This window comes from Cynoglossus semilaevis, chromosome 19, assembly GCF_000523025.1.
Source record: "Cynoglossus semilaevis isolate Cse_v1.0 chromosome 19, Cse_v1.0, whole genome shotgun sequence".
NCBI lineage: Eukaryota > Metazoa > Chordata > Actinopteri > Pleuronectiformes > Cynoglossidae > Cynoglossus > Cynoglossus semilaevis.
This window is the reverse complement of record NC_024325.1, coordinates 1,989,298-2,003,331: the sequence shown is the minus strand read 5'-3', so window position 1 is coordinate 2,003,331 and position 14,034 is coordinate 1,989,298. Positions and strand designations below refer to the sequence as shown.

At 39.4% G+C, this 14,034-nt stretch overlaps 2 protein-coding genes across 2 annotated transcripts in view; both read right to left on the bottom strand.

Moving 5' to 3' along the window:
* The window catches only part of uvrag (UV radiation resistance associated gene), a 67,641-nt gene extending 64,184 nt beyond the window's left edge, over positions 1–3,457 (bottom strand). The window contains exons 1-2 of the mRNA XM_008332265.3: positions 2,999–3,457; positions 282–399 (exon numbers count right to left, since the gene is read on the bottom strand). Of these exons, the coding sequence (XP_008330487.1) occupies positions 282–399; positions 2,999–3,139 (259 nt within the window). The 5' untranslated portion in view covers positions 3,140–3,457. The remainder of the gene's footprint in view (positions 1–281; positions 400–2,998) is intronic.
* A 706-nt stretch (positions 3,458–4,163) lies between these two features.
* On the bottom strand, positions 4,164–12,547 carry dgat2 (diacylglycerol O-acyltransferase 2). The gene is made up of 8 exons (XM_008332263.3): positions 11,825–12,547; positions 10,650–10,778; positions 10,405–10,512; positions 9,618–9,688; positions 7,289–7,493; positions 6,820–6,994; positions 5,657–5,859; positions 4,164–5,535 (listed from the first exon to the last, which is right to left on the bottom strand). The coding sequence occupies exons 1-8, from the start codon at positions 11,862–11,864 to the stop codon at positions 5,381–5,383; spliced, it is 1,086 nt and encodes a 361-aa protein (XP_008330485.1). The 5' UTR covers positions 11,865–12,547; the 3' UTR covers positions 4,164–5,380.
* Positions 12,548–14,034: the final 1,487 nt, after the last annotated feature.

Here is a 14,034-nt window from a genome sequence, read left to right as displayed (position 1 = left end):
TTTGAAGAAAAGTAGTTTCTTCAAATTTGTCATTGATGAAATCCCAACATGCCACTCAAAGATTTAAGTAAAAGTTCCAGCACTTTTCCATGTAAAGCTGTACTATAAGGTAACACAGTGTTTCACTGCACCATTTTTGCTGGTCTATATCCTAAAGACACTCGACCATTAATTTGATTACATGTAAAGTTGACCTCTTGAGGTCACGAGAGCCGTTGTCATACTTGTGTATATAATGTTACACATTGCCAGAGCCCACGTGAAGAGATGTCAGAACTAACCTCGAGATATGTTGTCCCCTATGCAGAGGTGGAGGGTAAAGTATGTGTCCAGCAGTGGGGAACCATTCCTGTTGACAATGTTTCTGGCTGCAATGCTCCGAAGGTGACGTAAACGTCTCTGTACACAGGGGGAAACGCAGACAGAAATGGAAGGACAGTGAGGACATATTTTATATTAGAGATGTAAAAATAAGAACACAGACATCAGAGTCTGTGTAATAATCACATGACGTCGATTGACAAATACTGCATTTTCAATACTGCTCCAAAGACACACAAGTAACAAGAGAGGCATACAGAACAAAACCAACTATGGCAGTGAGCTGAATGATGTCAGCAGTTCACCTAATCATGAATTGGCCTGTTAACTTTGCAGGCAGTCATGAAAGTCATATGAGAAAGGCATTAACACTTTCTGCATAAAAATGGTTTAAATCACTGTCTGCAAATCAGAATGAGAGATTGATGACTTTCAGCACAACACATCGATATGTGAATTCAAATGATCGGTTTCAGAACTCCACACTTGACAATTTTCTGACACATTAAGGGGAGAAATCAATAAGACGCTTCAAAAACTCCCCAAGCATAATACGCTGCCTGATTCAGCAGAAACCTGATACCTCAACATGAAACAATGACATGTAATAAAGTACGCCTGAAGAAGACGTGTGTTTTGTGTATAACGATCAACGAAAATGGCATTTGGAAAGTTACCACTTCAAGGAAATACATTTCTACTGAACTTCTCTGCTGAGCAGGAGGCGAAACTAAATCTAAGTCATGGGATTCCCTCTAAGATTATGTGGCCCAGAAACAAAAACACTGAATGTTCCAAATGGAGCATTTCACCCAACCCCCTTTGAAATGCCAGTGTACATGTTCCAACACTCCAGCACTAATGGCGACTGTTAATTAAACATGGAGTTAGGATCTTAAACTATCATTAGTTATGACATATGACATAAAAACTGTAATTAGTTGACTATATGTGAGTTTTGATTGTTTAAAATGATTGTTCAACTATATAATTGTATAAATACTTTTTTAGCATCTGTAAATCTTGTGATGCTAATGAAATGAAAACTAATGAAATCTTCTTCTGTACCTTTACCCAACCGAACATTCATGTGACACAGACTTTGACATATATTATAAATAATAATATAAATGATGTTTTTCGGGATACTGTGTGCAACAATGCCTGCAGCTTTGTTATGTAGGGTTGAGAAGGTACGGCCTTCAAACACGTTATCACTCCAGCTTTTATACAAGCTTAAACAGAGTTCAAAGTCTTTCATAAATTCTGAGTAGACACACATATACACACACATTCTCCTGATTTAGCAAGTCAGTGGAGCACTAGTACAGCAATATCAGGGTAAGGTTTACTCTGGAGAACAACGATATAGTACTTTTGCACATGGCTGCAACACACTTGTGACAACTGATGCGTCGAATGATTAACTACCAACAGAAACAAATCTTAAACTGGACACAAAGTATATCTCTATCTATCTATATTTTTATATTGGCTTTGCAAAGTAAGCTTCCAACCAGGGCACCTCAACATTCAGTATATTTCAGAATTTCATGTTGTAAATCCTATAGTTTTTGTGGAAAATGGGCATGCTTCAGATGAATCGAAAGGTAATTAAGAAAGATGATATAAAGGATAAGAAGCCCAAGCATATTACGACAACACATTTCACTGATTGCCTTATGGCCGTTAACATTTAGAAGTCAACAAGAACTTCTACAATCATTTCAACACTTTTTGTCTGCTTATTCATTAAGTAGAGAGTAGGAAGTGGAAGTCATTTGTGCAACTGCGGTGTAACAGTTAGTCCGAGCTTCCAAAGACTACATCCTTTATAACGTGGTCAGTGACGAAACCACAATAACAAAGCATGTCAGATTAAATCAAAGTGCATCCAGACAAATGGGAAACACCACCGATTACATTATATTTAAAGAACTGCAAGCTAACTTTTAAGATGAAGATATGAAGGTACCAGAAGATATGGGATTTAAGCTGTGTCACTGTGTGAGATCTTAAATCCAAACATAATATAGATTTCAGCACGGATTGAGGAAACTTTTCATTTGGCGACACTTGCACCAAATTTCACTTGATTTTCACTTGAGTGCACCACTGCCTCACACACGGAAGTAAACCACTCACACATTGTGTGTAAATGAATGAATGAGGTTGTCCCCTATTATCGGAGCATGAATCTAAACATCTCCACAATTATTCTTTTTAGATCACTTCAATTTATATTAGTACTGCAGTGAGTTCAGTTTACACTGCACTGAGCTGTCACCTGGATGCTGACACTACGCCAACTTAGGTTACCACTAGCAGCAGCGCATTAGCCTCGCTTACTGTGTTGGAGAAATGTGTGAAAGCGATTAAAACAGCACAACAGCCACGGAAGCATCTGCTGTGCATTTCACAGCAGCGGCTTGGCCGATCTCACCGAGTGTGTGTTGTTAGCTCTGTTAGCTACAGTCATTTCCAGTCAGCTAACTGGAAGTTATCAGCTGTGTGCTAACTCGTTAGCCTCACAGGCCTTGTGTGTGTTTCTGCGGACACCACTTTATAAACTGACGTTGTAAACTGAGGCGTCACAAATTGAAACAGGCGCTGTACGTCTGGCTTCATGTAAATGTAGCCAGTGGCACCTAATGAGTTTGTCGGACTCAGTGTGTACCTGCTGGGAGGTGAGGTCTACATGCAAGGCTCGAGAGGATGAAGCTCCAGAGTTGGTGACAGATGCGGCGGGGATGGAGAGAACCCGACCGGTGATAGAGTTCATCCTCCTGTCGTCATATAACAGGTCGCCCTCATTCATCAAAACATGCCATTTTCCACATCCAGAAGCACTGTGTGAAAGTTTCCGAAGCTTGAGAGAACCCGCAAAGACTAGCAGACTCGTCTGTTTGTGTGCAGAAGGCGCAACAACAGCTGTCAGCTAACAAACGGGACGTAAACAAAGTACAGCCTATTAGCTACACTTGGCTCAGAAAGATGTCTCCGGTTAGGTGGTGCGACGGTGCCACTTCTGATTTGTTAAAATTAACGTCCGTCACTAAAAGGCGGGACCTAAAGACTATGTGCTGCGTTTCTATTGGTGTTCGCGTCTGTTTATCTTCTCAACCGTGCGGAAACTGCTCGTTGAAAACTGTCAAAGATGCAAAAAATTAGGAAGTTACGGAGCTGACCGTGACGTGACGTTTACTTCTAAGGCGTTTAAAGTAAAAAGAGAAAAAAAGTAAAAAAAATAAAAATAAAAAAATGAGAGAGAGCGAGAGAAAAAAACACGCTAGCAAATTATACCACAAATAAAAAATATAAATATATTAATAAATTTAAAAAATAAAATAAATATAAAATAAAAGTTCAGAATGCAAAAAAATGGAATGGATGAAAATGGTATAGAAAATGTCAAGGTTGGTCCAACGGTTAATGAACGTCACAGTTTGTCACATTTACTGCAAAAATGGAAAAACCAGCAGAGGGCAGCATTAACCATAAAGAATATCTGTGTTGCATATTAGGAATAAAAATTATCTTTTGCTGTGGTGTAGTTAAGCCAAGTTGGTTTATTGATCTTCAGGGCAACAAAATAATATATCCAAACATTATTTAGACTCCAGTGGTCATTTTATTCCAAAAGAAATATAAGCTGATGTGAGAAGGTGAGAAGATTGCATATAATGACCATTTTGGGGCTTTCGCAGTGTTTGTTGAAGCACAATTTGAAGTGTGTTTTGGTTGTGCACTCGTACACTCTTGAGGTCTGTTGTTACTGCAGCTGATCTCATAAATTGGCTGGAGAGCGTGAAAAGTGTCCATAGACCAGACATGACACGTGCTTCTGAAAATATACAAAATTTTTATTTAAATATTGACAGGCAGATGATGGTTCTCAGCATACAGTTTGGTGTTGCTGTGTCACAGATATTACGCTGCTCTATATCACACAATCTACAATCTTGTGTTCAAGAAACATATTCTCAACTTAGCTAGCATCCTGCCCAACTCCATTTTTTATTAACATGACAAACTTCTGTTAATTCCACATTAGACACATTCAACATCTTTATACTCATATTTTGCATACTGCAGGTACAAGTGTTATCCAAAAATAACTCATATCCAGAATCCAATGTAATCTTCCTTCCCAGCCATTATCCATTGCACAATTACAAAGCAATTTGCTGAAAACTGGACACCAAAAAGCTCTTTTACCTTATTTTACCTGTAGCAGCATAAAGCCACATAACTGCATAGACTTCACAAACCCTTCAACCTGAACCACAGTGAAAAATAACAAGACAAAAGAGTGAAGGGTGGAAACAGCATAATGAACATCCTGAAACATTTCTCATTTTAAGGCTTATTTTCTTATGAGACAAAACACCTCAAATCAAAGTACAAAAAGTGCATCATAAATGTGAACTGAGGGATAAGCGGGTAAAAGGCTTCTCACTCTATTATATAACAAAATTAATACTTTATGGCACTGTGCAATCATGGGCACTTATTCACAACATAGACCCACAGTGTGTAGATTCTGCCTGCATTACACACAGTGAAAATCCACATTTCTGTGATGTCAACACAGGTCTTTGGCTCAATAACCTTTGGGATTTTCCTTAACAGGAAGCGGTATTCTCCATTTGCATTGTTTGTGCATTTTAGGAAAATTATGCAAGTGAAAGAACACACTTCTTCAAGTCTTGCATTTTAGTTTTCTCAATTTATTCTGGTAGATCTCTCCTCCCTCTGCACTGATCAGATGATAAATACATTATGCTTTAGCCATATAAATGGCAGCAAAAGAAACAAAGATGCACTTTGTGTAAGTATGTACAAGTGAGACATTTGAAACCAGACGATAACAACTGGACAGGATCACTACAGTTCAAACCTGCCACATCCAGACAGACAATGCAAAGAGCAAAGGTTTGTGTAGCAAACATGCTCCAGTACAGAGTCTGTAGTCCAACCATATCATATAGTCAGCAAGAGACAAAATGTCTGAGAGGCCGGAAGAGCTTTAACGCTGCATCCTCTAAACATCATTCCTTCATTCTATGTACAGGACATCACTCTCTTTTAAGCCAAAGCGGGTCTTGTACTTGTCAAAAAGGCACTGCAGAGTCCTGATGTACATTGAATGGTAGAGATCCACCTCTACCTCTGTGGGATCCTCAATTTTTGGCACGGTGATCGGCTCCCCAACTGCTCAGAAATAGACGGAGAGGAAAACTGTTTAAATGAATCCCGATAAAACAGCAACTTAACATTTCAGCTGTTTTGTCTTGTTGTATTTTGACCACACATTACAAACATTCAAACTCACCTATGGTGGTGATGGGGTTACAATACGGCACGATACCCCAGGAGTCACCAAAGAAGAGGCCGCATCCATGGAAAAGACAAGGTGCAAAGCCGATGAGTTTCTGTAATCTTTTCTGCACAGTTCTCCAGCAGGTTCCCTCGTCAAAGATCACCTGCTTGTAGGCATCATTCTCTCCAAAGGAATAAACCGGAACCAGGTCAGAGCTGAGGAAAACAGTGTTGAGTTGCATTAAAGCTTTCTACACATTTAAGTTGTAAAATTACATTAATATTTTTCATATTAAACTAAAGTGGTGTAGTAAAGGGTTATCTTTCGTTATACATTGAAATTAAATGCCTTCTACAAACTTTTCTTTTTTTTTTTTTTTAAACATATAGTTGTTGCTCTTATGGCTTTAAAATGCCAATCATCACATGTCATCATAATCAGGCCAATCAGGCCTCAACACTTCTGTTTGGGTTCCGTTTCAGAGTTTCTGGGGCAGCTATGCTATGGTCTGTAATCCTCTCAAATCCACCTGCACCCACAATAACTACACTACACTTTATAAAATACAATTTAAACAAAGATTTTTCAGGCAGTTATCTTTGATAAAGATAACATTATCTTTCTTATTTTCTCCTGAACCCAGAGCTAAAACTATCCATTCAATAAAGCACTAACTCTAACATACTGTGCATTTAGGCGGTGATATTTAACGCACTAACTCTAACATACTGTGCATTTACATTAACCTGTAATGATCTGCCATTATTTTAGATGCTAACTAGTAACAACCAGTTTGGAAATGATCTTACCTTAAAGCTACACCGTATTAGTTCAACATTAAACCCAAGGCGGCCTTAATTCTCAGACTCAGATTACTTCAGCAGTAATGCATGGTTTTATTTTAATTGCATAACTGCACTGCTTTTCTCCAAACTCTTAAGCTTCTTTGGAAACCAGTGCAAGTGATAATCCTGAGCAAGACCTGAGTGGGAATCACTAAAAATAATGTTGTTGTGCTTCGCAAGTTCTACGTGAGGACACAATCAATCAGCTTCAATCAAACTTCAATCAGCAAGTGAAAAAAATGTTGTTTTTTTTTAGGGATAAAATGTCAGAGAATTGGAATTGAGACAGACTAGCTCAAAACAGATTCAGTTGTTCGCCGAGCAGCTCACCCCGTCTGCAGGGCCAGCTTCACAAAGCCTTTACGATTCCTCAGAGTTACAGTGTTTATGCCTGGAGTACATTGCAAAGACTCTGCTGCACCCCCCACCACGATGATTACGGCGTTTCCTGTCCCGTTATGTGTCAGTAGATAATCAATGGAGTTCCTGTTTACTGGACAGATACCTAACAGGAGAAAAAAATAAAAAGGTCAGGGTCGTAGTATTTGAATAATCGTGACATAATCGAGAAATGTAAAAAAAAAAAAAACGAAAATGCTAATAACCGACAGTAACACAGCAGAGAAAAGAGTCCATGAGCAAACACAGAACATAGAACAGAGGCTGAAGCACATTCAAGCTGACGTAGTTTCTATCAGCTGTGCAACAGGACAAAGGTCGAACTTGTCATAGATATACTTATCACTGTACGACTCCAGAGTTCAGAAAAATACATTGCTGCTTCTAAAAGACATCCTACCTCCAGACATCAGGTAGTCTCTGAGCAGGGGGAGGCGGAAGTTTCCTGCCAGCGTTGCCAGTGAGGGCTTGATGCCTGGGAATTTCTTAGAGAAGCCCGTGGCCTCTGTTCCAAAGTTGCAGAAAGCGCCGAAGCAGAGGATGCCATGGGGATGGTAACCAAAGATGTAGTTCCGGCTGGGCAGCAGGTTGTGGGTTTTAATTAGCTGAGGGCAGAAAACAAAAAGTGTGAGTGGGTGAGAAAGAAGACTGTCGTTATGGTACTTTAATGCAAATTAATATGGCAACCTGATCTGAATGAGAAGGCTGACTTATAACCACCCACAACCAACCATGTTTGCAAAGATATAATACGGTAAAGCAAAGTATGTTTCCTCTACTTGCCCACTGTGGAGACAGGGCAGACAGTACACACCGTATGATGTGCACTCAGTATATAATCGGGGTGGCAATAAAGAACAATCAGTCCAACCTTTGTTCTGGGCTGAAGCTGTGAAACTGCGCGTTCTGAACTAATCTGCATTGTAAATTCTGATCCGTCTCAGTCTGCGTAGACTGCCTCTGGCGCTCGAACCAACAGTTGCTTAACAAAATTAACAAAGCAGATCAAGAGTTCCAGAGCACCACTGGAAACCACCTGAGTGACGTGAGAAATCTAAACGATCGCACGGGGGTCAGTGAGTCCGTTGCACGCGAAGAACAGTTTCAGTAACTAATATTCCACCCAAAAATTGCAGAAAAAGACAATTTAATGCTGAAAATATTTTGAAAATTAAGCTTGGAAATCATTTATACCCACAAAGAAGTAATGGGCATCCAACCATCCAGCCATCCAGACATTTACTTCTATTGTTGTTAGAGAAACAAAAAGATTTGGCCAAGATAATGACAAGCCATCATGGGCTCCAAAGATAGAACTAACCACATTTACAGTTAGATTAGACCCATCATTTTAGAAACAGAAAACTGCACTACGACCACACAGTGACTTAATCCATAATTATTTTCCTGCCTGTGAACTAATAAAAAGCCAAAAATGTGGACAGAAAATTGACTCTTGACAAAATTGTGCATTGGCTAATCTTTCCTTGGTAACTATTATTATCACTCTTCTCAGTCACAGCTGCATGTGTGGCAGGTTCTGAGTGAATTTGCTACAATGAAGTAGAAAGTAGAAATATCTAGAAATGAAATGGTTGGGAAAAAAAAGAAAAAAAAAAAGAGTTGAGTATTGAACCTGTGTGAAACTCAGGAATGATATCATTAGTCCGTGTAGACAAACAGCTGCCTGGTAAACACAGTACAGATCAATGGGAGGAACAAAGTTCAGCTAGAGTCAGGAGGACGTAGCATGGAGCCTTCAGCGGTCTACAAATACACTCGTCAATTTTCCAATCTAACATATAAGCAGTGTTGATATGTCAGTTAGGGTGGTGCATGTGAAAATCAATGCTAAACTCTGAACAAAGACATGAACTACACCGAGTTGATACAAGGTTTTTACAATGAATAATGTATTTACAAAGGCGATGATAATCAAGTCAGCATCCGCAGATTGTTCTAACAGTCTAACAGAAAACAAAACTAGAAAAGAGAAAATGTATGAGGCATCAAAGTAGTAAAAAAGGCCTCGTACTCAATAATGTATTTAATAGTATGGAAAATATGTTGCAACAAGTGCTGTTTGTTTCTTTAACAATAATAATAATAGTTATGATAATAATAATAATACAATTTAATTGGGATTTGAAATTTTATTACAATTATATTATAGTTTTTTTTAACATTTTCTTCCAGTTATAGCAAAACATGTCTTACAAACGTGTTTGTTTTTTTACTTAACTACTACTTAATGTCCATACTGTTGTCAATGGAGTGAATCTGGCGACACATTCTCCCAACTAACCTTAACCTTTGGCTTCCGTAGTGAAGGTTTCATCATTCACAACAAACTCCTGTTTGACCTTGTGTATTTTAATTCCAACACACGGTCCAGAACCTACAAACAATCCTAAGACAAAACATGTTTCTCAGCCTATCAGAAGGACAAAGTCTGGAAGTCACAACCAGTGTCAAATCTTCATTATAATCAAAAAGGGACAAGGAGCAGCATGGTGCGGACAGCTGATACCTGCTGCACTCCTGATAACACTATCTCTCTACTGTATTTAACCTGTACGTGATTGAAAATTAATGACGGAGCTTGAGAGCAAACATTAGGCTGAAGGGACATAAGGATTTTATGATTGCTCTTTTTACATAATCCACTGTACTTCTGCCCCACATTTTCAAGGGTTAGGAGTTGAAAAATGAGTCATAAAATGACATACCCGGATTGGGAAGTAGTCTCGGAAATATGTCCAGACTGTCCAGCTTCTCACCCACGAAGACCTTCTTCCACCTGAGGACAAAATAACACTTTATTAGACATCTTAGAGACTTAAAGTGAGCAAAACACACAAGTTAAAAACTGAATTTACGACGTGTTTTTCAACAATGGTATGAATAAAAAAATGTCTAGAAGTTACACACAGTATGAATGAATATATCTGAGACTGCTATCTGTACACAACAGTATCCTGTGTGGAAGTACACAGAAGCTCTCATCTATCATTAAAATCACAATTGTAAAACAAAATAATCCAACATGGTAAAGTACAATAAAAATGACTGATTCCTGATGTAAATATCAATCAAAACTATTGTCTTGTTAAATTTTTTTTTTTAATGTTATATATGCTTCATCAGGGCTCACCAATGGAGCAAAGAGTATTTGCACTCCATTATTTTCCGTGACTGACAAAATTAACAGTGAGCGATCCTGTTTTGTCACTAGTTATCAGAGATAAAATGTCAAATTTTTCACTTAAATCCTTAAGGGTAAAAACGTATTTTTGTTTATACACTATAAAAATGAAAACCAAGACAGATCAGGGCATTCATTCTTGTTCCATTACACACTTTGTCATTTGAGATGCTTCATTTAACAGAAAATTAAAAAAAAATCTGTACACACAGTGTGTACTTTCTATAAATGTCATCTGCAATTTCATCTTACTTGATGGAAATTTAATATTTGGGTCAGGTTATTCTGTTGGAGATCTTTAAATACTGTGCCTTGTTTGGGTGTGTTCCAGTCAAAGATGAGCCAGGCTGTGTACACGGCAGCAATAAGCCAGCAGTCAGTGCAGAACATGTACATCAGCAACACAGTGCAGGCAGCACCTGGGTGACAGAGGAGACAAAAACAAAGAGGTGTTCATCATCCAGACTTGACTGTTTGTAATGACTCTGAACTGGTCCCAGACTCACAGCACACAGTTTTGCTCTGTCTTCTCACAGCGTTAGTTTTGCGTTCTTACCCATGGCTAAGAAGCTGATGACCCACTGCAGCACAGACAGGACCTGGAGATGTTTCTCCATCTTGGATCTACAGGGCCAGAGGGCCACGGGCAGGTCCTGCAGGGCAGAGAGGATACTGGAGCCGGTCCCTGAACACAACACAGAGATGGAGCGCCATGGGAATAAGTTCATGAGAACAGAGGGAAGACTTGGATGGTCACTCTTGTAAGTGTAGTATAATACAACAGGATGAACTCCAAACTAACGGAGAGATGAAGCAGGGACCCCAGACTTTAACCATTGTATAAAATGGCCTTAGTTACATGTTGGAGCGTACCTTGTTATTGTACATTTAAAATGAGTTAAATGCACATTAATACTGCTATTAAAACAATGCACAGGTGCATATAATCCTGCTTTTTATTTTAAACAAGATATATTTTGAGAGAGCTTTTTTTTTTGCTTGTAGCAAACAGAGAAACAAGCACAGAATGAACAAATAAATCTAAACACTGACGCCCAGCTGCCCTGCATCAGAACGCACACCAGCTCACACCAAGGTCACAAGAAATCCAGCGACTCACCAGCTATTTTCTGTCAACAGCCCATGAAAGCGGAGTTAAACGCAGTGTTATGAGACACTGGTGACCAGGAGGAGCAGTAATGGACACTATCAGAGGGACTACGGCTGCTCAGGCTTATACCACCAACAAAGTAGGAAGATCTCCCCTGCAGGAAAACACTTTTCTAATCCAATCACTGCAAATAACCGAGGAGCAGTAAACCTGTAAACTCTGGAGGTGGAACTGATGCTGTCAAAGTCAGAGGACTGGACGCACAGGTCAGAACGTTTGACTGCCCACTGGAGATACGCTACACACAGACCTGCAGCATTTTAGACTGTTGTACAAAGATAACAGACTGGAGAAAAAAAACTTTAAATTAAAAACAATTTATTAGCCTCAATTAATAAAAAAAAAAGTAGAAAATGTGGTGAAAAAACGAGTTATTAGCTCTGACAATGTGACTCTAGGGTGATCATTTGGGTTGTTAAAATAACAGTGCTTTCTAAAGCTGGTTTGACAAACACACGGCTGTTTTTGACCTCTTCTAGGAATTTCTCTTGTTTGTTTAACCTTATTAAGCCTCCAGTTGCTTTTTCTGTCACTTTTTCTTGTTTGTTTTTCAGTCTCACCTTTCAGGACGCCAGAGTAGGCTGCTAGGATGGTCTTCATACTGGCTGTGTGGATAATGATGCTGCAGAAAGCTGTGCCGTTTGCCCGCTGCCAGGACACTGATGAAGATGAGGAGGATGGTGGTGTTGTTAGAAGTCCTGTCCACACTTACTCGGTCATGCCTGCCGTCGTCTGCAGCTGACTGGTGTGCACTGCGAGCATTTAATGAGCGCTGGGAGGAGCCAGAAGCTCCGGGCTGGACCGCGGACCAGCTGAGGACGTGCCAACGGAGACCCGTGAAGCGAGAGCCGAGTTGCGTTTGCCAGTCCTCCGCGTCTGCAGCCGACATATGAAGGACGCCGCGAAGGCACAAAGGTAGCAGGGACCACGTGGGACGTGGGATTTGTCACTTCTGTTTGTCAATCACAGGAGCGGATCCGCCCAGTTTCCCCCTCCTCCTCCTCACACCTGTTAACCTGTTCATCCTGATTAAGGATTTAACGTGAGCCTGTGCCTTTTCAACTGAGATTATTATTAGTAGTAGTATTAGTATTAATATTGTTATTATTATGTGAAAATATTATTTTACCCAAACCCAAAAAATAAAAATGTTTTATTTCAGCCAGCTTAACAATTGACCAATTTAACAGTGCCCAAGGTTGTCTGTTACCATAGCAATACTTTTAATCCTGGAACAGGAGACACTACCATGGCGAACACATGATAACTCAGATAAAAGCACTTTTTTTTATTATTAGTGATTACACCATATTTAAAAACTATGTTTTGTCCCGACTACCTTAATTTTCTGAATAATTAATAAAGTTCTATCTATCTATTTGTCTGTCTCTCTTCTCATCTTTTTCATCAGAATTTAATTAAATACATTTAAAATGACAATTTGCACCACTTCCAAATTCAATTCGAAGAAGGGTAAATAATAAAAGAAAAATGGCTGACATCAGTGTGGGTTTTTTTCTTGGTTGGTTCAAACCTGTTACTACCGACATTCTGTATAATCTGCGGACAATCGTCAAAACACATGCTGATAAGAACACACATTTGAAGGCTTTCATTTCAGCTTTTACTGCTGAGAGCACGAACCGACAGGTTCTGCCGTTTATCTCTCGTTTTTAAATTAACCTAGCTGTCACCTTCGCCCTCCTGAGACAGATACACACTATTGATGTTTTTGTACATGTCATTTATGGTTCACTTTTCTGTTTGTTTTACTCACATACTTCAACAGTGTGATGTTTTTACACTGACAGTCACACTTGTGATGCACATACAGTACACACGGGCACGTACCCACAAACGCACACCCTGAATGTTGTCGAAACGATCAGGACAGTGTCCAGACTGACATTCAGTGCTGAAATATCAGAGGTTACTGACATTCATTTTTAAAAATCCTGCTAAAGTTCCCAGACTCTTTTATGATTCCAGAACCAAATCCAAAGGGAGCAGTTAGAACACTGTTGCCTCACAACAAGAGGCTAAGTGGTTCACGTCTACTGTACTGTTACACTGAGGGCTGTGGAGGTGTTTTCATTTACTGTCCAATGAAATACAGACTAGGATTAAGTTAGTTGGAAAATCTCGTTTTGACCCCAGGTGTGGATATACGGCGGTAGAACAAGTTTTGCATGAGAACAGGTTGGCTGTTGAGCACCATACATTGTTTTTATCTTTGAGAACTTTTTACCCTTCATCATGGCTCCCAAGCGCAAGTCAGACTCTTTTGCTGTTTTAAAAATTGAGGAGCAGTGGAACCCTGAAGTCGAGAACCTCCTGTAAATGTTCAGGTCCAAAACACACTGCGAATGACTCAGTTTAACTGGTAAAACAAATTTAATAATAGAAATAATACATGGATTTACATATCATCTTGTAATAACTCCGATTATCATGTGTTTTCTATGTACATACACTGAAACCTACAGTCGGGGATTAAATAATGGCGAAGGTCCAAAGCTCACTCCAAACTAGATCAAATGATTGTGCTGACAACATGATTTCCAAAGCCTTTCATTTTGGCTCTTTTTTCAACTCTTATCAACTTACATTTTTTTGTAGCCGGGGAAAGACTTTTGGACTTTCCATTTGCTCAATGTGATCCAATAATGTTGGGCTACTGCCAAATTATGTAGTTCCCCTTCCAACCCCCCCCCCCCAACTCCCTGTTGTGACTTTTGATAAAAGCAGTTATACAGTCCTTGACATGAGG